At 42.5% G+C, this 25,796-nt stretch overlaps 1 protein-coding gene across 3 annotated transcripts in view; it reads right to left on the bottom strand.

The window, feature by feature from the left end:
* MID2 (midline 2) overlaps window positions 1-25,796 on the bottom strand; it is a 96,699-nt gene that overhangs the window by 70,212 nt on the left and 691 nt on the right. For all 3 annotated transcript variants that reach the window (XM_029929960.1, XM_029929961.1, XM_029929962.1), the window contains exon 2: window positions 12,492-13,207. In XM_029929960.1, the coding sequence (XP_029785820.1) occupies window positions 12,492-13,151 (660 nt within the window). In that variant the 5' untranslated portion in view covers window positions 13,152-13,207. The remainder of the gene's footprint in view (window positions 1-12,491; window positions 13,208-25,796) is intronic.

The raw sequence follows: 25,796 nt of genomic DNA, 5'->3' as shown, positions 1-25,796 counted from the left end.
TTTTTAGTTGGGCAGGCACCTCCCTCCCATTTTCATTCTTTATGTGAAAAAAACAGAATGTTCTTTACTCTCGGTTGATAATGAGCTTTTATATTCCTCCCCATTCCCAAGTCTTCAGCTTTGGTGGCTCCTTCTCCTCTAGGACTAGTCCCAAAGTCCACTCCTCTCTCTCTCACTCACCATCCCAACACCCCCACAAAGTCTGTTCCAAATACCCCAACTTCTTGGCCCTTCCTCTGCTAACATTCCTTCCCTTGGTTGTGTACACTGCTTCACTGTGGTCTCCATGGCTCCTTCAGTTTGTAGTTGTTCAAAGTTCATGTTTTCCATACGAGGGAATGGAGGGGGGAGCAAAGGGGAGTGGGGAAGGGGGAGAAGACTCATGTACTTGGCCCCTTTCTTGTCTAAGTAACTGTGGCTCCTTAGTATTCTTGGCCCTGTCCCAGGAGTCCATCCCAGAGGATATATTCCCATGGATTACAGATTTCTATGATGGGCAGTCTGAGATCACTTGTTCTCAAACCGGATTATGAGAACCAGCTTAATCTTCACTTCTCTCTTGCCAGATCTCTCTTAGTTTCTTTGGCTTTCTTCCCATGGAAGTGACTATTCCCCATTTATTCCATTGTTCTTGGCTTGGGCACAGTGTCTGCCTTGGCCCTCTTTAACTCCACAACCATCTCAATCCATGGCCTTCTCCTTAGCAAGGGCAAAGAGAATGAAGAAGGGAAAAGAAGGGCAGCAATTGTTGGTTTGGACATGATCTCTAAGCTAAGCAGATATCACGAGAAAAAAAAAAGAAATGGCAGTAGTTCAGAGATTTAATACAACAAAAGGTAATGAGTACCTACTCTGTTTAAGGTGCAGTGAATTCAAAGAGAAAGAGGACGGGACATTAAGGTGGATCTTGAAGGATAAGCGGGATTCTAACAAACCGAGATGGAGGGGGACAGGGTGTTTCAGGCATGAGGAATAACATGAGTAAAAGTGAATAAAGCATAAGGACATGTTCAGGGAAGAGATGCTGACTTGGGCTAGAAGAGAGGGTACAAGAGAGTAGTGGGGGACAAGGTTGGAAATGGAGGTGGAGGTGCTGTTTTCAAGATCTTGAATGCCTAGGTGAGGAGTCTGTACCTCCTTTTATTCTTTAGCAGTAGGGACTTCCCAAAGGCTTCTGAGTAAGACAATGACATAATCAGGGCTGCATTTATGACATCAACGTGTCAGCAATATGTGGGGCAGACTGAAACGAAAGAGCCTAGGGGCAGGGACATTCGTTAAGAAGTTGCTGCAATATTCAAGGCAGTTGGTAATGCAGGTCTGGGTCAAACTGAGAGGATCATCGAGAGAAACATACTTCAGGAAGGAATCTGTCAGTGTCACACACGCAGAGAGTGCAAGAAACATGGCGACTAATAAAAAGGCAGTTGGATATGATAATTAGAAGTCACAGGTGACCTTTGAAAAAGGGAGTTTCAGTAGAGTGTTGGAAGCAAATACCAAAATGCACAGAGTTAGGGAGGATGTCAGTAGTGATGATGTGGAGGCTGCCAGCCTGTAGTCCTCTTCAAAAATTTGGCTGGGACATGAATAAGATAGAGCTCCCGTCTGATGAAAGGGTCTAGCTTAGGTTAGAGTGGACATTGGTAATGGACTCAACCAGTCTATGACTTCCCACTTGCACAGTAGTCCTGATTCCTAGATCAATGGAACACCCATGTATCACCATCTAGTAGATTGACATATTAGAGAAACGTAATGCATATTGATAAACTAAGAGCAGACACAGTATTAGAAGCATGTTTCATAAAAATAGACTCAAAATGGATAAAGGACCTGAATGTGAGACAGGAAACCATCAAAACCCTAGAGGAGAAAGTAGGAAGCAGCCTCCTTGACCTCAATCGCAGCAATTTCCTACTCAACACATCCCCAAAGGCAAGGGAATCAAGAGCAAAAATGAACTCTTGGGACCTCATCCAGATAAAAAGCTTCTGCACTGCAAAGGAAACAATCAAAAAAACTAATAAGCAACCGACATAACGGGAAAAGATAGTGGCAGATGGCATATCAGGTAAAGGGCTAGTATCCAAAATCTACAAGGAACTCACTAAACTCCATACCCAAAAAATGAATAATCCAGTGAAGAAATGAGCAGAAGATCTGAACAAACACTTCTCCAAAGAGGACATCCAGATGGCCAACAGGCACATGAAACAATGCTCAGCATCACTCATCATCAGGGAAATACAAATCAAAACCACACTGAGATACCACCTCACACTGGTCAGAGTGGCTAAAATGAATAAATCAAGAGACTATAGATGCTGGTGAGGATGTGGAGAGACGGACATCCTCCTACACTGTTGGTGGGAATGTAAACTGGTGCAGCCGCTCTGGAAAACAGTGTGGAGGTTCCTCAAAAAACTATCAATAGAACTCCCCTATGACCCAGCAATAGCACTGGTAGGGATCTACCCAAGGGATACAGAAGTGCTCATGCATAGGAGCACATGTACCCCAATGTTCATAGTGGCACTTTCAACAAGAGCCAAATCATGGAAAGAGCCTAAATGTCCATCAACTGATGAATGGATAAAGAAGATGTGGTATATATACACAACGGAGTACTATATGGCAATGAGAAAGAATGAAGTCTGGCCATTTGTAGCAAAGTGGATGGACCTCGAGTGTGTCATGCCAAGTGAAATAAGTCAAGCAGAGAAGGACAGATACCATATGTTTGCACTCATAGATCTAACAGGAGAAACCTAACAGAAGACCACAGGGAGGGAAAGGTGGAAAGAGAGTTGGGGAGAGCGAGGGACACAAACCATGAGAGACTATTGAATCCTGAAAACAAACCTAAGACTGAAGGGGGAGAGGGAGGGGGAAGATGTGATGGTCATGGTGGGGGGCACTTGTGGGGAGAAGCACTGGGTATTATATGGAAACTAATTTGATAATAAACTATTATTTAAAAATAAATAAATAAATAAATAAACAAGTTGTTAAAAATAAATGCTAATGATTGGAAAAAAATAAGAACTCTATTTAGAAAAAAAAAAGAAGCTGTGTTTCAAAATGTATTGTGTTTCCATTCAAACTTAGGATTCCATGAGGAAAAGGTTTTCTAACAAGTACATGAAACCTGTTGCAACGCTTGTCATGAAACAAACATCCTATTAATAATTCACAGTACAAAACATGACTAAGATCTGTGTGTTCCTCATTTATGGCCCAGAATAGAGACTCACAGTTTCTGTAAAGCCAATGAAAACAAAAATTATGGCTGAACACATAATTTGGGGTCTGGTTAGATGATGGACCTTGGGTTACCATCACAAAATTATGGCAAATGGTTATTTTGCTCTGGCCTCCTAGCAATTTGTAAAACACCAGCACATTTTAACAACACAGAACTAGAACTGACAAGATGACTCTAATTTCCACCTTACTTCATTAATATGAAAATGCTTTGAAAAAATAAATCTCTGGCTAATGAAAACACCATCTGTTGATGGCTTTTTGCCACTGTTTTCTTACATTACGAGACATAATTTGAGGAAAACCCTGAACATTTACTTACTCACTTCCTATTCATTTACAAGGAATTAAAGCCTCCTCTCAAACTGGAATTGATTCTCAATAATGAACGTATGCAAAGGGAAGCAGAGAATTGATACAATTATGCAATCTATTTTCCCACCCTTCCTTATCATGCCTCACACTGACAAATCGCTTAGAACTAGAAATTCTGGACCACTCTAGGCTTGAGTGATTTCATTGATTTGGCCAAGTAATTATCTTGCCTATCCTCTGGTGGGGCAGACCAAGAGAATACACGTGTGCATGTGCCTGTGTGGGCATGCCTGTGCCTGTGTGTGTGTATGTTTGTGTGTGATTAGACAGTCTCTATATGTAGAACTCAACATGACTCTTCGTGGTTGTGTTGTTGTGGTTTGGCTTTTAAAAATTGGTTTGTTTTGCTCTTCTCTTGTGCCGTCCAATTAATCACTGGGCTGGGCTCCCTGTGTCTAGGCCTAGTTTAGTGCAGCTTTCTAGAACAGTTGAACGATGACAGAGAGCCAAAGTGGCAGGGGAGATTGGAATGGAGATATCTGCTGGGAGGAAATGAGGACAGGAGGTTGGCAGGGCAGCAGGATGAAGCTCCCATTTCCTGCTGCAGGAGGTTACCTCTGGGTCCTTCCGTGCTTCCCCCTGTGTGAGGGTTAGAGAAGCCATTTGCTCTATGAAACTGAGACCCTCTTCACCTCCGGATGATTCCATCATTACAGCTTTCACAAAACTGTACATGCATCTCAACGGCACAACGTGAGGGGAATATTTGGCTGATTTGCATAATTGAGATTTTAAAAGGCCCAATTGAGCTATACTGGCGGTCAACACTGATTCCACTTTTATCCAACTTCCCCTTAATTTGTATCATACACACTTGACCTCTTTGTGTTCTGTTATACCCTTCACAAAGAGGAAAATGTTTGCCATTTCTGAGAAGCCAGGCCCAGACTATTCTTCCAGATAGCATCCCATAAAAAGAAATGGCTTCTTTAACCGTCTCAGATAATTGCTGAGATTTTTTTTTCATTTCTCTAGACACAGGTGGTTTCAGATAACTTTCCCATTGGCTCCCTCAAGAAACCAAGCTACCTGTCAGAACACCACCTCCTCCTTCAAGCCAGAGACTCCCCTGACGGCACACACTCTCGACCACAATCGCCACCTGTGGTCTGTAGAGTCACATGCACTCACACATACATGAGCACACTTACACATACCTACCTGCTACAGTGAGTCTCACAAGCTTAAAAAAGGTGTGAATACTTTCTGTTTGTTCTATTTAAACATATAGAATTGCCACCAAATGCCTGTATGGTCTTTGGCTTTCTAAAAGGTACCAGGGGAACATTATTTAAATCTACACAAAATCCCAACTGTTGTGATGGGGAATTGAAATTTGGGAGTGGCAGGGGGAGGAGGGAAGAGAAGAAAGGCCGATGTACCCCAAACTAGAGCTTTCCCCAATCCGCAGAAGACAACATCATCTTTAAAAATGACCTGAGCCAGTGACCCCGTTACTATTTATCGACATGCTCTTTTTCTGACATCCTGTCTGCTCAGTGATGTTCCCAACTATTCCAAAAGCCAGTAGCCAAAAATCTTAGCATATTTTTGGGGTCACATTCTGCTTTCTTTTTTTAACTGCTTGTCTTAAAATACTCACTTTGCTTTCGCTTCAGTCTGTCACTTTATGTATCAATTACATATGGCCTTTCAACAGCAGAACACACCATCTGGTCCACCAACTGAAGCCCACACCCTTATGCCGGAGTGTCTTCCTTCCCCAAACATGTATTTGCTGTCGTACAGGCATGGGGCTATGTCCCAGAATGAGATACAGGTGATATACTGGATGTGCAAGGTCTACTCTACTTGAGGTTTGTTAGAGAATTGCCAGAGTGCTCCTCAAGCCAGGTGAACCAGGTGGCCATCCTGCTTCTTTCTAGAATGTTCTGAAATCATTCAGCAAAGACCCATGCCTCCCATAGGGCTCTTATCAGGAATGTTTAATGGACGATCCTGCATTTTTTTTTCTTTCTCCTCTCTTCAGGTGCACAGCATGGTTCAATGTCTAACGTAAATGCGTATATTGTTATTTGGACCCTCTTAAAGAAAACCTGTACTAAAAACCTAAATCCAGTGTTTATTTTGATAATGGAACAGTGAGCCCCAAAGCTAACTCTGCTTTTCTGGAGTCCTCAATATTGTATTCTGCTTGAACTGTTCACCTTCAGCTGCTGCCTGTCATGCACATTCTCCTCTTTCTCCTTCACCTGCACTTCCTTCAGATCTACCTTCTAGACCTTGAGTGTGCTGCAAGGCTGTCCTGGGCCCTCATTCAGCTCACCTCTGCATGCCTCTACCTACATGCTAATGGATCTAATGTCTCTAGCCCTGATCTTTCAGTGACCACAAAGGCCTGAATTTCAACTCCTTCTAGAACATTTGCCCTTTCGGTTCTGAGAGTACCCCATGCTTTCTCTCCTCCAGCTATCTGAGCAAACTGTTTTCTCCCTGCTGGAGCAGGGGTTCCTTACTCCAACCCTGTCCCCCAACTGGGCATCCAACCCCCTGCCCAAAGTCTCTTTTGATGTCCCTCCTGTGCTCTCTCTCTCTCAATCCCTTGTGCTTCCACAGTCACAGAACATCACCACACTGTTTTGTAATTGTGTCCTTAACTCTCTGTCACCTCAGAGTAAGCTGAAAGCTCCACTAGGGCTGGGACTGTGCTGTCTTTATCACTATAACCCCAACATCCCTTCTGATTCTTGACATCTAATAGGTGTTCAGGAAATATTGGATGAGTGAATGCACATTGGATGACCTATGATCGTATCAAACTCAAATCTGAAGTTAAATCATCCCACCCAAACTGCCAGCCCCTCCCTAATCTCCCCACTTCTATCCCCGATCCACTGTTCTTCAAGACATCTCATACTTCAAAATCACTTTTTTTTTACTTCTTTCTCTCCATCCTCTGTAACCACACAGTCATTCACCAAGTCCTGTCAATCTGTCCTTCAGTCTCTCTCTAGTCTGACCCTCTTCTCTGAACAAACTCATTCCTGGTTCCCTGTTTTGGGCTCAAGGACTTCCTTTTCCTGGACCACAGAGAAGCCAGAACTACAAGCAAGAATGATTTTATGATCATGAGTTGAAGGCTAGTGTAGCTAATTTAGAAACCCCATGATAGATATTACCCTCACCCACATACATACGTGTCCACTACCATATCTTAAGAGAGTGCAAATCTGGACTCGAATGCTTCACTCATATTACATTTCACTACAGTGATTCAATACCTAAGTGAGTGAAATTGAGGAAAACTTTTTCCTGTTCCCTCACCTATGGTAACCCAACCTGGTGTCACTGAAGATTTTTCTTATCATGAGGTCTTATGATATGGCTCATTTACCAGGGAGACCCTTAATCTCAGGATAGGTTCTACTGAGGCCATAACCCTTCTTAAAGGGACAATGCTTATGGCCTTATGCTCATGGTTCCCTCATATCCAAGTTATCCACAGATATGCCCACAGAGGATTAACACAGACGCTCTCTCTGCCTCACTTGCAGTGACACACATTTATAGATATGTATAGGTATACAAACAGAGTCATTCCCAGCCACTCAGCCATGCAGAAATATACACACTCCTACATGGTGACACGTACATATGTATGCAAATACACCCTCTCTCAACCCAGGCCTTCATAAAGAGATTATTCTTTTATACGAATCGGTATGCTGGTTCTGAAACTGTCAAATGCCCATTGGTAGATAAGTTGAGAGGCCATCTTTCTTGGCAGACAGAAGTGGGTGTCAAGTGGGTGAGCAGACAAATGACTGGAAGAAGGTGGTGTCTGAGTGAGAATGGGTGGGTGGATGACAGAGTGACAGAGTAGGAAGAAGGGCAAGTAATCAGCTCTGATAAGATTCTAGCATATCATATTTTCCAACCTTTTAACTCTCATTGTGGCTTTCCTTTGAACATTCTCCAAGTCTCATATCTCCTTTCTCTTTGTCTAGCAATCTTTAGCTCTCTCTGTCTCAGCCTCTCTTTCCGTGTGTGTGTGTGTGTGTGTGTGTGTGTGTGTGTGTTTTACTTTCCCATAACAAAAAGTTTACTCTAGTTCCAGGTCATATTTTATAACAAGATAGATCCCTGATATGTAAATGTAACTGCTTTTAAGAATTATTTGTAGTAATGAATTTGTGGAAATGTAATGAGAAAAAGAAAATGTGCTTGTTTATTCCTTTCAGGAAATTCCTCTATTCCCCCCTGGTTTCCATCAGCTATATTTTTGGCAGGCTGTGGGCATGGAAATGTGAAGACATCACTCTCAAAGAGAATTATAATAATTGCATCTGATTTATACAGATGTTTGCAGTTGGAAAATCCAGCAATTCAAATGAATAGGCACTTAGAATTAAGGACATGTCATACTTTTGCTAACGTTATGGCTTTGAACACTATCAGTAGTGCATAGGAGATTCTCTTCAGACTTCTAAAGTATTCATAATGGCAAGGCAGATTTCCATCTTACAAGATGAGATCTAACGCAAGCTACAGATGCTGGCATACTTCCTGTAGATCCAGTATAAAGATTTAATTCATTTGGATTTCTTGAGCATATACTTACCATGTGTGCAAGACAGTAGGAAGAATACTGAGGAAACAAAGACATTGTGCCTGGCCCCAAGGAATGTATGGTACTGTTGGGGTGTGTTGGAGTGGCCTTGTATGGGTTCAGTTGAGAACTTGAGTAGGCGGGATTCCTCAGGAGGTCAAGAGAAGAGCGTGAGTCAATGTTAAGAGTTAAAACAGAGAATGAGTGGGATGTCTAGCAGACTGTTAGGAGACTCGTCTGGGCAGATGAAGGTAGTATGTCTGACAGCGGTAGCAGGGAAAGATAGATGGGCAGCACCGAAACCGAATGGTACAAGACTTCGGGTAACCAGTTGAGATCTGTCATCAATACAGACCCATTGAAACATGACCTCTTTTTATAAAGCCAACCCTTATTAATGGAATAATATCAGTGCTTTCTAAGGGGAGAAACTCATGACAATGAAAACCCTAATATGTGAAGCATTTTTATAGATACAGGGCACATATCACAAACTGGGATTATATGTTGGGCCTAGTAAATGAAAAGAAGTAATGGAGAAAATAATTACTCTGATAGGCCTTACTATTGTAGTAACTGCCACGGACAAAATTATTCTTTGAAATTGATGAATTTAATTGAACCACTAGTAAGAAACCTTCTGAAGGACAAGTAGTTAGAATGGACAACTAAATAAGGATAATAAACCAGAGTTAAGTATCCCAAACCCTCTTATCCACTTTGGGTACATGTTAAGAAAACAGGCTGGCCTCTAGTTATTCTGACTTTTCATTTTATAACATAACAGTTTGTTTATTCTTTATCAAACAATAAATACTAGAGACCACTATTCTGACTCAGGGAGGTTAGTACAAAAAGGTAGTTATCCAGGCAAAATCAAGCTCCAGAACCAAAAAGTACAAATGAAGAGAAATTAGGGGCACCTGCGTGGCTCAGTTGGTTGAGCATCTGGCTTCAGCTCAGGTCATGATCTCACAGTTCGTGGGTTCGAGCCCCGCATCGGGCTCTGTGCTGACAGCTAGCTCAGAGCCTGGACCCTGCTTCAGATCCCGTGTCTCCCTCTCTCTCTGCCCATCCCCAGCTTGGGCTCTGTCTCTGTCTGTCTCTCAAAAATGAATAAACATTTTAAAAAAACAACAACAAATAAACACAATTCACTTACTGGCCAGAAAATAAAACCCCTAGATATATATATACTATCATGCTTCCTCTTCTCCTGTAGGACTCCCATGCTCCCCTCAGGGCCAGCAGACTATGCCCAAGGCCATCACCCCTGTAGCTTCTGACAAACAGCTTTCTCCTTTCTCCTGGGGGAAGAATCCAGCACATTTAGGGGAGAATTCTAAATGCTTTTCTAACTTAAAAGGAACCTAACGAAGTGAGTATATGTGACACTAAAAGTCAGACTTCCTCTCCACTCAATGTGGAGAACTAATAGCCTTTTATACTTGGAAACCAAACCAGTGATCCCCACATATCCAACACACACACACACACACACACACACACACACACACACACACACACATACCTCTCCCTCCCCAAAGTCCAAGATGTTCCAGACAACATAACAAACCACACGGTTGGGAATGATTCATATGTTTCCACTCTCGGTCCAAACATGAGCAAAAGAAGTTTCCACTTAATTTATAATCAGAATTTTCCGCACATTTCCTAAAAATATTAAAGGGGAACAATTCAAAATCTGGCCCTTCTTACTCCAAAAATTTCTTATTAGTTACAGACTACAGTATTTTTTTTGGTAAAATACTTCTGTGCTCCATCCCAGCCTGGAGACTTAGGGCTGTAGCTGCATGGTGCCAAATATCTAATCAATCATCCAATGTTTTCATGTTTTCGGATGTTTTCAAAAAGGTGGTGTTCTAGAGATACAGGCTCATTCTATGCAGTCTTTTGTTATCTCAACCGTACATATGGATACAGATTTTTCTGGCTGGAGTATTTCTCAAGGCCAATGCCTTATTATAGTTCCAACACCTGCAAATATTTGGCAGAGAATGTTCCATCCTCTCCATATCCCCCACTCTTTCTGCAATCCCACCCCCATCTCTTGCCATTATGAGGCTGTAAGTTTATACAGTGTGTCCCCCCCCCCGCCCATGCTGTTAATCGTTTATCTGTGACCCATGAAATGTTCAATTGCCAGAGCATAGAGTTAAGTTTCAAATCACATTTCATGGGCAAAACTTAGGTCCAAAACAAAGGCAGCAGGCCATAGTAGAAAGGATACCTAAGTCAGGGTCTAGAAGCTGAGTTCCAGGTCCAATTCTGTGACTTTGACCAAATCACTTAACCTATCAATGTCTTAGTTTACGCCACATTAAAGTGGAAGGCTTCAACTAGACCAAGAGCAAGGCCAGCATCTTAAGATTCTAAGAACTGAATGAGATTATTCCTCTCTGCAGTTATCTCTGCAGTTATTCCTCTCTGCAAAATATCATTCTCATCGAGTGAAAGCAACAGATAAACACTGAGCTTTGTACTAATTTGTAAATATTAGATATAAATAAAAATCAAAAAATGCACAAACCATTGTCAAAGTGACTGCTCTCGATATTACCTCCAGCAAATTACAGAAGGGAAAAGATATCCTGCTCTGAGTATTGCTACTTTCACCAACTTCATAAAATTTGTACTTATTTTTTAAGATTATTTATTTATTTTGAGAAAGAAAAAGGGGAGGTGGGGCAGAGAGAGAATCCCAAGCAGGTTCTGCACTGACAGCGGGGCTCAAACTCATGAACCATGAGATCATGACCTGAGCTGAAATCAAGAGTTGACTCTTAACCAACTGAGCCACCCAGGCACCCTCGCTTCATAAACTTTTTAGATAAATTACCCTGACTTTTTCAGAGCATGGCAAGAGGGAAATCTCCGCTACCTTCTTGCCCTCCTTCCATTCTATGTGGGTCTTCCTTCCAAACTGGCTTATATATCCAGTCTCTATTTTGAGGTAGTAACTTTATCAGTCATTTAAACATTTTACTTTTCTGGAATTTCTGCTAAATAGCTCCCTTCTTAAGAGAAGTTAAACCACACAGCCGGCAGGCAATGGCAATAAGACAATCGGCCAGAGGGTGGGAGGCACCTGGGTACCTCAGTTGGTGAAGTGTCCGACTTCAGCTCAGGCCATAACCTCATGGGTCATGAGTTCAAGCCCTGAGTGGGGCTCTGTGCTGAAAGCCCAGAGCCTGGAGCCTGCTTTGGATTCTGTATCTCCCTCTCTGTCTGCCTCTCTCCCACTTGCTCTCTCTCTCTCAAAAATAAGTAAACATTAAAAATTAAAAAAGAAAAAGAAAAATGGCCGGAGCTGACACTGTTAACATCAATGTGACGTAGTAAGGTTTTACAAATTAGGCACTGAGACTTGCACATTAATATCATATGGCACAACCCCTTCAGAATACTCTGTCCACTGAACATAAATGAAAAGACTAGGAACTTCCAAGGCGGGGAATGCAACCAATTGCTTCAGTGTGCAACCCACAAAAATGAACACTGGCACAAAATCTGATACTGGATTAAGTATTTATTGCCTTTTGGCTTAAATTTTTTAGGTCTGACATTGGATCAACCCTCCTGAGTTTGTGGTAAACTGAGGTTCCTTTTTTGTCTGTTTATGTGTTTTTGTTTTGTTTTGTTTTGTTTTGTTTAAGACAGGCTTAGAATTAGCGCCATGTTAAGAGCTTGATAGCAATTTGTAGCAAGAGGCCAATGCCAAACACTTCTTGCTTTAGCATACTGAGCATACAAACACATACCCACTGTCGTCGACAAAAATCTCACCTCCATATACCTCAACTCACACCTCCACAGAGACACACCCAACCTTCCTGCTACTATACCCATACACATGCATATCTGCACATATGCTAATTAGAGCACACCCACACAGGTGCTCACATACTTAAAAGAACAGGTGGAAAGATCATGACAAAGATATGTAGTGTGCAATGTGTCACTGAAAGAGGACAGATAGCATTGTTTCCCTGGACGGACTACTGGTGTGGTGGGCCAGGGGCTAACCCATCCAGAACTGGCCGAAGGTGAATGAATACAAGGAGGTGTACACAACGGATGGAACAGGTTCCAGTGAGAGTTTGCAAGTGGGCAGAGGCTACTCCTTATGAGAACAACTTGGAGGGTACTGACTTGTCATACAGGAAAAGTGGATCTAGCTTTATTAGGGAGCTTGCTAACCGTACAACTGTGTGTAAAGAGACCAAGTTGGGTAAGGGATATGTCCCAGATCCCTTACCTTGAGTTTCTCAAATCGGTCATTCAGGGATGCGACCTGATGGTCTCGGTGACGTCCCACCAGTTTGCATAAGGCACAGATCAATTGGTCATCAGATACACAATACATGTTCACTTTCTCATTCTCATGGTCCAGGCAAGTGATCCCTCGAAGATGTGTGTCTGGCACTGGCTCCACCAGGCGGTGGCTGGTGAAAGGTTTCTTGTTGGGGTGTGTGGCCCGCAGGCAACGGTCACAGTAGGAGACCTCACAGGTGATGCATGTTTTCACGGCATCCCTTGGCGGGTCCTGCTCACAGAATTGGCAAGCAATTCGCTCACTAGACATGGCAGTGGTGGGCCTGTAAGTCCTCTCCCGGCGGCTCTCACTTGGGGAATTGGGCCCACTGACAGAAGCCTTCTGGAAGCGATCAATAATGTTCTGCAGAGTCACATTCCTCTTGAGGCCGTCCAGGCCCCGGTGGTTCAGCGAGATAACATACCTGCACGTCGGACACTGGAACGCGGTAATGGGTTCAATGGATTCACCAGAGCTGCAGCTCGAGACCAAGATTCGATGGGCACAGCTGAAGCAGAGGCTATGGGCACAAGGGAGCAGAAGGGGGTCTTCAAACAATTCTAGGCAGATTGGACAGGTCAATTCAGACTCCAGTGTTTCCATCTTTAGTGAAAATAATCCTGCTGGGGCATTAAGAACCGCAGAGGCTGGGCTTTCACCTGCAAGGAATACAAAGCAAGAGTCACTAAGCATTTCCAAAGGAAAAGTGGTTGCAGCCTATTTATACACTAACCAATGGAAGCTTTACATGCTAGACTCCCCAGCGATGCTGGAGCAATAGCGAAGAGATCGATCTAGGCGTTAATCAAAAAGCCTTTCTCCTCTTCACACCTTGTGGTTGACAAATGTGTGAGTTTATTTTCCTGCGCCAATAAAGAGAACCAAGTGGCCACCTCTGAGTCCTGGTTTACTGGTCGACATTACTAGTCCAGCTCACAATACTGGCTCATGCCGGTCACATATTATCGACTGCCATCTCTTGTCCTGAACTATGACAAGCCTGAGGCTATGCAAAATTCTCAATCTCCACTCTCCAATATAGGTCTGTATTTTACTTCAAAGTAAAATATAGGAGCTGAACCTATTTCACATCTAGTGGAAGGCAAATCAGGCCATATTTCAAGCTAAGTCTCTGGCTCTTGAAATGATTCCATTCTGAGAGCCTGTGTAAAAACTAAGAGTGAGCTGCAGAAGAATGTACTTCTCGGGGCAGAATAATACACTCTTCAGAGTGTGAACTTTAATTGCTTCCTGTTACCACTCATGGAAATTCCTGTTCTATCCCATTTCTAATAAACTGAACTACTAGAGACAAATGATGCTAGTATCTGCTTCCTTTCCTCACCTCCAGAAAACCCTTCCTCTCATCAAGTGCAATGAGAAATCATTTCAACTGTTCAACTAACTCAGTAATAGCTGCTGATCAATAATGACGACATATGACCTTGTGGTTTCAGCTGAATTTAACTATCAGACACCCACTGAATTAGCACAGGTCTAATGTAATGGAGTTCACCTCCCCATGTGTCTTAAAATGTAACAAGATGTGAATCAACATCCAGATATAAATTAATTTGCAAGGTGAGAAGCCAGAAATTTTCAGACCTGGTAGCTTTCATTTTGGTATGTGCATCAGAGAGTAAAAGATATCATCCAATTTACATGAAACTAATCTCTTAGTCAACCTATTTCTTCTCCCATAGATATTTCTGAGCTGAACATACAGATACTGCCACGGGTCTTCTGTTAATTAAAACCAACACACAAAAATGTTCTAAGCTAGCCTTAACTAAGGTCAAATCTATCTTATTGACAGGAAATGTTAATCCTATTTATAGAAAAGAGAAAAACATCTTTTGCTTTTGAATAACATTTCTTCATCATCTCACTAGCCCTGGAGACCCTCACCAGGGCTGGAAAATTTTGATTTTCCAGCTGATATTTGTCCAGATTTTGTCAATTAGTGACCTATGCCTAGCCTTCTTCTCATAGGATACTTAAACACTGAGTACAATCATACCTTGTGAAATAAGTACAGTAGATGCATTCCTAAAAGCTGTTTCTAAATCAAACCTTTTAAGTGCATGAACCTAACCAGCTATTTAAGGGAAATCTATAGGAAACTGGGCTGCAGAAGTAGACAGTCTTTTTGTAAAACAGTCACTCTCAGTTGGTCTGTTAAGTTCAGATGTTTGGATAACCACTTTCTTAAAACATGAGACACCCAGTATTCTTATTTTATAATTTACAAGTGCCTCAAAATTGTTGACTGGCAAGACATAGCTTACATTATCTATCAGCTTTAACCTGTAGAGATGAAAAAGTAAACCAAGTACAATGTGCATGTATCACAGAACCTTAAAATTGGAAGAGACTTTAGTTAGAGAAGATGGATTCCAACTTTTGTTCTGGGTGAGAACACTGCCTTTGATAGCTCCACTGCTCAAATTCAACATGTCCATAAATGAGCTTGTTATTCTCCCCCCAAAACATCCGATTTTCTTCCAATTTTCCCTATCTGATGAATATCACTATCCAATCCTAGAAACCTACGAGTCTTCTCCTTTACATGGTTATCATGTAAATGATAATGACATAGTTATCACCACAACCACTGGTGGGTTCCAGAACACTCTATTTTACTTCATTTACATATTTGTCTCCAGCTAACTTTCCCTGATTCTTGAGGGTATTGACTATTTCAAATTTTATTCATAGCATGAATACTAGGTATTCAATAATTAAGTGAAGGATTCCTTAAAGTACAAGTTGGAAGAAGGGACCGAGCATTTATTGAGCACTTTCTGTATGCTGAGTACTGTTAAGCACTTTACACACATTATTTCATTAAATTCAATCAAGAAGCCTGTGAGAAGGAGCATTTGCGTGGCTCCATTGGTTAAGCGTCTGACTCTTGATTTCAGCTCAGGTCATGTCATAATCTCATGGTTTGAGAGATGGAGCCCCATGTCAGGCTCCCCACTGAGTGTAGTATCTGCTTGGGGTTCTCTCTCCCTCTGCTCCTCCCCTGCTCTCTCTCTCTTTCTCTCCCAGAATAAATACATAAAACTTAAAAAAAGTGAATCCTGTGAGGAAGGTACTACCATGACTTTATTATAGTTAGGAAATTGGGGCTCAGCATTGTTAAGTAAATCAACCAGGAATTATGCATACCCAGAGCACTGGGTTAATCTAATGCCAGCGCCTGTGCTCTTTCCCTTACACCTTTATTTCAATCATCCCACCTCCTTCACTGAAGTTTATCTTGACTATTTACAAGAGGGTTTCTAAACAGCATGTTTCCACTTCTATTTTTGTCTCTCTGTGTCCCCCTCAGTTTCTCTGAATCTGACTCTCATTCCAAGTTCCCTCCAGAATCGTATCTTTTTCTTCCAGGCCCAACTCCACTTCACACTGCATTTCTCTTACTATATCACTTCCAGAATGCATGTCTGCATTCTTCAACATCTGTGCTGAAAGCTACCTGGGAGAATTGAGTAAGGCCCCCCTCCAAAATGACAGTTGGTCAGGAGCATCTGGGTGGCTCCGTCAGTTAAGTCTGACTTCAGCTCAGGTCATGATCTCGTAGTTCGTGAGTTGGAGCCCTGAGTCGAGCTCTGTGCTGACAGCTCAGATCTCAAGCCTGGTTCGGATTCTGTGTCTCCCTCAATCTCTGCTCCTTCCCCACTCAAGCTGTGTGTCTCTCTCTCAAAAAAATAAATAAACGTTAACATTTTTTTAAATGACAGTTGGTCAGAAGCATTGCTGGAAGATGTCTACGCGTTCAAACCTATACAAAAACAATTTGAGTACTTGTGGTACTCTTCTAAGTCTTACTTAGGAGGGTGCCATACAAACCCTTCCATACAAGCGGAAAAGCTCTTTGAATTTCCCTGAAACCTTAAATATTGTTCCTGAGTAAGTGTGGCACTTGAACCTGACTATGAAATTAAGCTTGGGAAAGTATGCTATGGGTCAGCATTGCCTTGAATAAGGTCAAAATAGAATTTTCAACCAGGGATTTCTGAACCTCCTAGAACTGTTTAAAGAATGTTGTGTGTTTTTCATATATACAGTCTCATGAGGAGAGGGTTGTCCCAGCATTCAAAATGTTCTCAAAAGATTCCTTGATGGGGCGCCTGGGTGGGTCAGTTAGTTGTGTGACTGATTCTTGATTTTGGCTCAGGTCATGATCTCATGGTTCGTAGGTTCGAGCCCTGCATCGGGCTCTGCGCTGACAGTGAGGAGCCTGCTTGGGATTCTCTCTCTCCCTCCCTCTCCCTCTTCTCGCTCCTCCACTCATGCTCTTTTGCAAATAAAAAGTGAAAAAAAAAACTTAATGCAAGAAAAAAAGGGTGCTTGACAGAAAAAGTCAAATACCAGTGCTCTAAAATAACCCACCTTATGAATTTCAGCTCTACCAAGAATAATAGAATATGGTTACAATCTGTTGCTTATGGTAAGTAATTTTTCTATATTGTTTCTATTCTGTTTTATCATCATCACAAGTGCTTTAGCTGAGAGTGGGGAACTGAATATTTTTTTCAACTTCTTCAAACATCTGTTCATCTCATCTGTCATTTATGAGGCCACCTTGTTCTGGTCACTTCTAATATTTCAGCATCCTTTCACCTATGTCCCATTTTCACTGCCTTCCTGATTATCTAAACACCTTTCACCTTAAAATGTATCTGGCATTTATTTTGTGCCAGACACTAAATAATACACTTTACATATATTATCTCCTTTAATTTTCACAATAATCCTCTAAAAGGTATGTAGTATTATTACAAAAAAAAGTAACTTGTCCCAAACCACACTTATTTGCAGGTAGCAGAACTAAGATTCAAACCCAGAATACAACCCAGAATCCCGAAATCAACAGATATCCTCCTATATTTATGGGCAAGTGACTTTTGACAAGGATTCCAAGTCCACTCAGTGGGGAAAGAACAATCTTTTCAACAAACGATATTGGGACAACTCCATATCTACATGCAAGAAAATGAAGTTAGAGCCCTACCTCACACCACATAAAAAATTAATTCAAAATAAATCAACACCCTAAATGAAAGTGTAGAGGCTATAAAACTCTTGGAAGGAAACACAGGTGTAAATATTTGTGAAATTAAATTAGGCAAGGGTTTCTTACATGATACCAAATGTACAAGCAACCAAAGACAAATAGATAAATTGGACTTCACCAAAATTTAAAACTTCTGTGTTGCAAGCCATCAAGAAAGTGAAAAGACAACTCACAGAATGGGAAAAAATACTTGCAGGTGGTAGACGTGACATGGGTCTCATATCTAGAAATATATAGAACTCTTAAAACTCACTGATAAAAAGACCAAGAAAATGGGCAAAGGATCTGAACAGACATTTATCCAAAGATAATTTACAAATAAATAATTAGTAAGCATATGAAAAGATATTCAACATCATAAGCCATTAGAGAAATGCAAATCAAAACCACACTGAAACACCACTTCAAACTCATTGGGATGCCTATAATACTAATTCATATCCACCAGGATGACTATAATTTAAAAAAAATAGCAACTGTCAGCCAGGACTTGGGAATTTTGGAACCTTCATACACTCTTGGTGGAAAGGTAAAATGGTGCAGCTGCTTTAGGTAATAGTCTAGCAATTCTTCTGATGGTTAAATGTAGAGTTAGCATGTGATCTAGAAGAACTGAAGATGTGCTCACTCAAAAACTTGTACACAAATGTTCATGGCAGCAACATTCATAATAGCCAAATGGTAGAAATAGTCCAAATGTCCATCAATTGTTGAATGAATAAACAAATGTGGTGTGTCCATACAATGGAATATTACTCAGCAAAAAAAATAATAAAGTACTAAAACATGCTACAACATAGAGGAGCTTTGAAAGCATCATGCTAAAAACTGTATGCTTCTCTTTATATGTGATGCCCAGAACAGGCAAATCAATAAAAACAGAAGGTAGATCAGTGGTTGCCAAGGGCTAGGGAAAGAGAAGGATGGGGGTTGACTGCTAATGGATACAAAGTCTCTTTGGGGGATGATGAAAATGTTCAGGCATTAGCAGTGATGGTTGCACAACTTTGTGAATATAGTAAAACTCATAAAATTGTATACTGTCAAATGGTGAATATATTATGACACATGAAATACATCTGAATTAAACAAAACAAAAAAAGACAGATTCAAACCCAGGTCTGACTCTGGAGTGTGACTCTGGAGTGTGAACAGTTCACCACTGCACAGTACTGCCATCTATGCAACTACGTACTCATTCTAAACCCTACTGGATTGCTTACCCCTTTCAATTGTTTTTCTAGGTCAGTGATTCTCCGTCCAGGTTTGGCAATACCTTGGAACACTCCTAATGATCAATGGATGTCAGAAAGCTCTCAGCTCCCAATTTTTATTCGTTTACAGAATACAAGACTTCTAACACAAATACTTGACTCCTACATCGCCAACTACTTTGAGGAAGGACAGGCAGAAACAGTATGGCAGAAAGGAAACAATGACAAATTATTGCAACTTCAAAATGTCTGTGAGTCACTAATCTATGCAGAATTAGAGAGTGCACTAAACGATAAAGACAGAATTTGAACTTGATAGAGTGTGAACCGAGAACAGGTAATCAGGAAGCTTTTGCCAGGAAACACAATGGTTTGTCATAAAAATGCACTGATGAAATGGCTGGGCAGGCTGGTCTACCAAGTGCCATATTGAGAAACAAATGCCCACATGCAAATACGCTTATTTGTTCACTTAGTTACTGCCACATAGTCAAATATGTATGGTTACGTATTTGCCCTTTCTCTATTATAAAACTGTTTTTATCTGCCTTATCTTCATCCTGAACCCCCTTCAGGCTGAGAGTCCTGAAAAACAGAAGTCGATGAGGGGAAAAAATAGATAAGAAGGTATCATAAGGCTGTATGAGTAACTAGAAATACAAAAAGAGGAGCTTCGGTGCAGGTGATTAAGATAAAAATAATGCATTCCATGCTACAAAATGAAAGATTGATTTCAACATGATCTGTGCTTGGCAGAATTCTATTATTTCAAATGTGATTTGAACATAATTAAAAGTCCCCTTATTTCAGCAGTTATATTCCATCCAGTGTTCATCTTCTAGATCTGCAGAGCATGGTCCTGGGCTCCCACTACCTCCCTGAGGAGCCATGGTCCCCTCTTCTTCACAGAGAAACCATGAGTGTGAAACCAAGCCTGACCTCTGGGCTGTAGAATGAGGATTGAGCTGAGCTGTAGGACTTGTTTAAAAAACAAAATTAATGTAAAATAAACATTCTCCAGTATATTAACATGAATGCCGCAGGAGCCTTTCCTTAAAACACTACAAACCCATCTCCCTGCCTTGGGGGAGGAGAGAATGAGTCCCGGCTTTAGTCTGATGTTTCCTTAACTATAAAATGTCCTTCAAGTTGGACTAGAATCACCAGACGAACTCTTTAAGATACTTTCCAGCCCTGACATCCTATTATTATAGAGCTCTTACTATCCTGTTCCCACATTGGTAAGACACTGTGGCTTATTTAAAACTAGCTCCTCAAAACACAAATTATTTATTAGTGTGACTAGAAAGGCTGACCAGTGAAGGGCATCATCATCAAAGGAAAAAAATGTATTACCTTCCTTTGGCTAAGGCAAGATGCTGAATGACAGGGGCTAGTTTTGCCTGGTGTATCCACCTCAAGGAAGATATGATGGGTGCTCCTAGAGGACAACGAAAGGAGAGAGGAGTCCCATGGGAGGACAAACCAATGAGAACATCTTTCGGAACTGAAAAGGAAGACAACCTTATCCTGGAATGCTATTAGTAGGAAAGGACCCCTTGAAGCTAAAAAGAAGATCATTTGGGAACCTAAAAGGCAGCCAAGGCATAGAATTCTCACCCTAAAGGGGAACAGACTGCAAACAGAAACCCAGAAAAAAAGAGGCTAGGTGGTCAGTAAGCATAAATAATAATAATAACAGCCATCTCACACTTGCATACCATTTTATACTTTCAAAATGGTTCCAATGCCATTATGTCATTTGATCCTCCTAATAGAGCTTGGTTAGAGTCCTGGCTCTAAACTGAATTAGCTGAGTGATCCTGGGTGAGACATTTAAACTATCTGGGCCACAGATAATGGATTAAAAAAATACCTGCCCTACCCAGTTCACAGGCTCTTATGAGGATCACATGTGGATAAAAGAAAATTATTAACTGGCTTAAAAAATACAGATATTCTCATCATACATTCACAGATGACAGATACAAAACAAGTTATTGAGGGAAAAGCAGCAAATATTTGGAAAATCGTCTCAAACACATGGTTGGCATGATGGAGAACAGTCACACTCCCCCACGAGTTTTCTGGAGGACCATGTGTCTGATTGTGGTATTTCTTATGCTCATATGTCTCCCCTGTTAGACTGGAGATCCTACCCCCACCAAAGAAAGAACTATCTCTCTCCTTCCTTTCAGCTTTTATCATGCACAGGGAGAGCTAAGAACTGGGGGTTGATTACCGACTTACAGAGAGTACCAAAGCCAGTTCCCGTCTAAAAGATTATTAAAGCCTACTTAATATTTTATAGTATGTGGATTTAATGATGTTTTCTTTACAATAATTAGTTCCTAAATCCAACCATTGGCCATTTCATATAATATGGTCATCATAAACATTAAAATGAATATCACAGTGGGTGCCTGGGTGCCTCAGTGGGTTAAGCCTCTGACTTCAGCTCAGGTTATAAATTTGCAGTTCGTGGGTTCAAATCCCACATCGGGTTCTGTGCTGACAGCTCAGAAAGCCTGGAGCCTGCTTTGGATGCTGTGTCTCCCTCTCTCTATATACCTCCCCGGCTGGCTGGCTGGCTGGCGCTCTCTCTCTCTCTCTCTCTCTCTCTGGCTGGCGCTCTCTCTCTCTCTCTCTCTCTCTCTCTCTCTCTCTCTCTCTCAAAAAGAAGCATTTAAAATTTTTTAATAAAAAAATGAATTATCACAATAGCAGAACAAAAATGTCCTACATTTGCTACAAACACGTAAGATTAATGTAGGGAACCAAGGAAAGGATTTGCCAAGGTGACACATGATAATTAACAGGAAGCCTAAGTACAGTTCATAACACCTTTATCTTAATGCAAGATACACTGGCAGTTGCAAGGTTGGGAGAACAAACTTAATTTACTTTCTGCTTGCTGGCAGTACAGGTTCCATCTAGAACTGCTTTTCCCAACCTATCTAACCCAGTGAAACATTTGTAAGTTTTTAAATGCTCAGCGACACACCTGGATGGGCAGTTCTCTCTACTTCTACAGAATAAAATTGGCAATATATGTATGTAGGGCATACTGTTGAATGTTAGGTTGAGAGCATCCCAAGTTCAGGTCAGAAACAAGGGACAGAAAACAGAAGCCTATTTGAAATCAAGCTTCTACTCCCTGGGGAATCACATGGATCCTAGCAACACTGAACAAAGCGATTGAAGATTCTGCAGCGTAAATCATTTTTCTATCTCTGGGCTGTATACATTCAGACACGTCACTGTCCTACATTAGCATTGTCTATCATGCCTGGACATTATGCTCCTAACTGGGGAAACTGTAAATACTGGATTTTTCCATTTCAGGAGGATTTTCATTTGTATAATGGGTTTGTTATCAGATCATTTGGTCTCTGTAAGAGAAAAGATCCGAAGACTGGGGACGCTGTTCATCAACCAGCGGAGTCTGACCTGCAGGAAAGAGGCTGAGACAAAGCCCAAGGTCAAGCAGTCAGAGCTCTGCAGGGAGACAAGAACCGAAGCAGGCCAAGTCTTACCTAAGGATACTTTGCTAACCCATGTAGACTGAACCCACACCTTTATGTGCACTCAGGTGAGCCCCACAAGGAGCAGGGAGTGGTGGGATGTTGGTACACTGCTCCAAATCCCTCCACCACCCACACTAACCATCTAGCAACTCTTAGCAACTCACAGAATTTGTAAGGGAAATGCAGGAGCTGGGCAATCAACTACCCTAAAGATTATGTCAGTCTATGGTCATGGAGAAGGGGGAGATGGAAAAGAAGAAATAGTATGAGGAGCCACAGACTTCTAGTGCCCACGGGAAGACTTTTAGCAGAGCTTTCATTGATGGAAAATAGGAAAACATACCGATTGTTGGAAGAGATGGGAAATAAAGAGGGGGCGAGCGGTCTGCACCAAGGACTAATTGGGAGTTGGGAGTTTCTGGTCCCAGTACCACTGATCTGGTCCTGTCATTCATAGACATGATCCAATACACTGGTCTCAAGTCCCTTCCCTATACTGCTCAGTGATGAACACAACATTTTTAGAGAGACCCCAAATACAGAGATTCCCACAAAACCACCTGGGTACCAACACTGCATTCCTCAAAAAGTGATCGGGAAACCCTCCTGAACTGCTGTATATCCAGCATGAACATGTTACACATCATATTCTGCCGATGCCATGCCCTAAATCAAGACCCCCAGCTCAAGTAAGGAGGCATTTTGCAAACGCCTTCCCCTTTGCACACAAGAGAAGACGAAAAATGCTAAACGGAAATGAAGCACCCCCTGGCCTCCACTAACAGCCAAATCACATGGCCCCACAGCTAGGGAGTTACCAAGATCCCTAAGGATTGAATGACAGACACACAGGAGGCCAAGCAGGTAACCCTGGGAACAGCCATTCGAGACACACTTCTGCCTCAGCCCTGCCTTCTCCTCTTTTTGGGGGCTGTGTCCCTGGTGGGAAAGAGAGAACCTGAGTGCTAAGAGACTGACAGAAAAGAGGGCATTCTCCCCCTCTTCACCGAGCCAATGGGGTTTGCTGAGTGATAAAGACATATTCCTTCTGCTGTTTCCTTCTCAACTGTCATGGTGCCAGCAGATTTTATGGGAGGAGGGAGGAGGGAATGGACGGGCTCACTACCCAGAGCAATTTTTGGATGCAATTATGAGACTCCATTGGCACTACTTTAGGATCTGCAAGTTGGAGCGAGTTGTCCTGCTCTTAGAGGAGGGATTAACTAAACCAATTTCAGCTAAATCAATTTGCACTGCTCAGAGGATACTGTTTGCGAAGCGACCAAGTCACTCTGATTTGTGGCATGGCCTCCCGGTGGGGCGTGGGGAAACCTGCAAGGTACAACATGCTTGAGGAGAAGTCTCTCGGTCATGAGAGAGGGAGGGGAACAATGGCCCCTTCGTGTCCCTGAGCCTCTACCTCTGCCTGCCTCCTCCCTGTCCTACTCTTGGAGCTGCAAGTAAGGAGACAGGCCTCAAGTAAGCAGGCCAAAATATCAGGCCAAGACTGGGGCCTCAGCCCAGTCAGCAGAGAACTCGGCACACTGTAGATACTTAATAAATACTGTGGACTCACTGCTGCTAGATGCTAATCATGCTTATACATACTGCCATGCCTGAAGTGATTTCTGTAGAAAAAATGATTTCTGTAGAAATCATTTCAGTAGAAATTAACTGCCCCCATACAGGCTAAAAATGGGTGAGGTTATGTTTTCAAAGGAGTCTGACTCAGATTGTTAGGTTGGAGTACATTAGATATGATTCAAACCTCAACTTAAAATAATCGCTTTTACTCTGTATGCCTAGTGTTATGCATGTTTTCATTCAGTCGTACATGCAAAAACAAAACAAAACAAAAAAAGAGACGTGGGACCTAAGTGTGGTGATAGATTTGGCTCCCAGGGGAGCTAATAATGGCAAGTGAAGGTTTCCAGTAATCTGGAGTTCCTACTTACACCCAGTCAAATCCATTATCCCAATAAAAGGTAAATGAAGTACTTTATTTGAAAAGTATAATGCTGAGGGTTTATAGAACCCTTTCATCTTCAAAGGACCAAGCCAAGACTCACAATACCCAGTATACAATATTACGCCTTTTACACAAGTGCATCAACTATGAAAGAAAGGTCATAGGAATGTCCTAAGGCCAAAAAGCCAAAGTAACATCAGATTTGGGATACTCTCTGATCTTCCTGACTCCTAGACTTGTATTTCCACCACATAAATCAAGTTGTGAGGAACAATCAAGGAAAATCTAATTCACATTATGTATCTGTATTAAGTTAATTGATTGGGCAGGAATGTATATATATATAGCAAAGACTGTTCCCCCTCAGGGCAGTGATGAGTGGAGAGGGGTGAAACCCGGGATGTGAGGGCTGGGGTAATTATCTGGGGTTAAGCCAGACAGAGGGGAGGGAATCTCCCTATTCAGCATTCCCCTTCTATTGGAACATTGCCAGAGAAGTGATTAGAGTACTGGGAGGGAACAGAATAGGGTTAAAGGCAGCCCTTACGGCCCAACTTAAGAATCCAAGGAATCAACCCACACACATTACTTGTCTATTGACACAGTCTCCACTATATTCCTGCTCCTCCTCACAAACATACAAGCATCACTATCCACCCTCCCCACTCTCGGAAATCCTCAAAAAGGCAAACTGGTTGAGAAGCAAGAGGCTGCAGGGCTGGGAGGTCGAGCGCACGGGTTGATGGGGGGCAGTCTGGGGGATGGGTGGGTTCTGGTGGGAGATATGGGTGGCCAGGTAGGTGTGTGACGAGGCAGGAAGACGGCAATTGAGCGTGCAGGCGGGTAGGGGAGTGTGGAAGAGAGAAAGTGGAGAAACCAAAGACCCCAGGATCCCAGTGTCCTGTTCTGCGGGGCGGGGGTGGGGGGGCGACCCCTCTACGAAATAATGTGCTACCATACAACGTACTAAGTAGCCCAAACCTTACCGTCACCAAAAATGTTTCTGTAAATCGACTCCGCCGTTACTTAATTCTTCTGAGCCAGGAATGGAAAAACCCCACCTCTCCCCAGTTCGGTCGCAGTCTGTCCTCTGGACAAATGTTAAGTTTTCCCTCTCTCCCACTGAGCCGGTTTCGCAGCTAGGCCAGAAATAAGGAACCACCCAGACGGAGACCAGAGGATCGCTCCCCTGGCAGAAAAGGCATTAAGTTTCGCCTGGCCTCCCCGCCCGCAGGGTGTCCGCAGCATCCCCGGCTGCTGCAGCAGCCACCGCCGGGCGGAGGGCGGGCAGAGGGGCGCCGCCCGGGCCAAGGAGGCTACGGGCCGCGGGAGCGTGGGAAGGCTGCGGTGCCCTTTCCCAGACTCGCGCCCAGGCGCCTGGGGACTCGCTCGACTGCCCGCGCCGGGCCAGCCGGTACGCTGGAGGCCTCGGGCCGCCCCGGCCCCGCTCCC

This window comes from Suricata suricatta, chromosome X (genome assembly GCF_006229205.1).
Source record: "Suricata suricatta isolate VVHF042 chromosome X, meerkat_22Aug2017_6uvM2_HiC, whole genome shotgun sequence".
Lineage (NCBI taxonomy): Eukaryota > Metazoa > Chordata > Mammalia > Carnivora > Herpestidae > Suricata > Suricata suricatta.
This window is presented reverse-complemented; position numbering and strand designations above follow the sequence as displayed.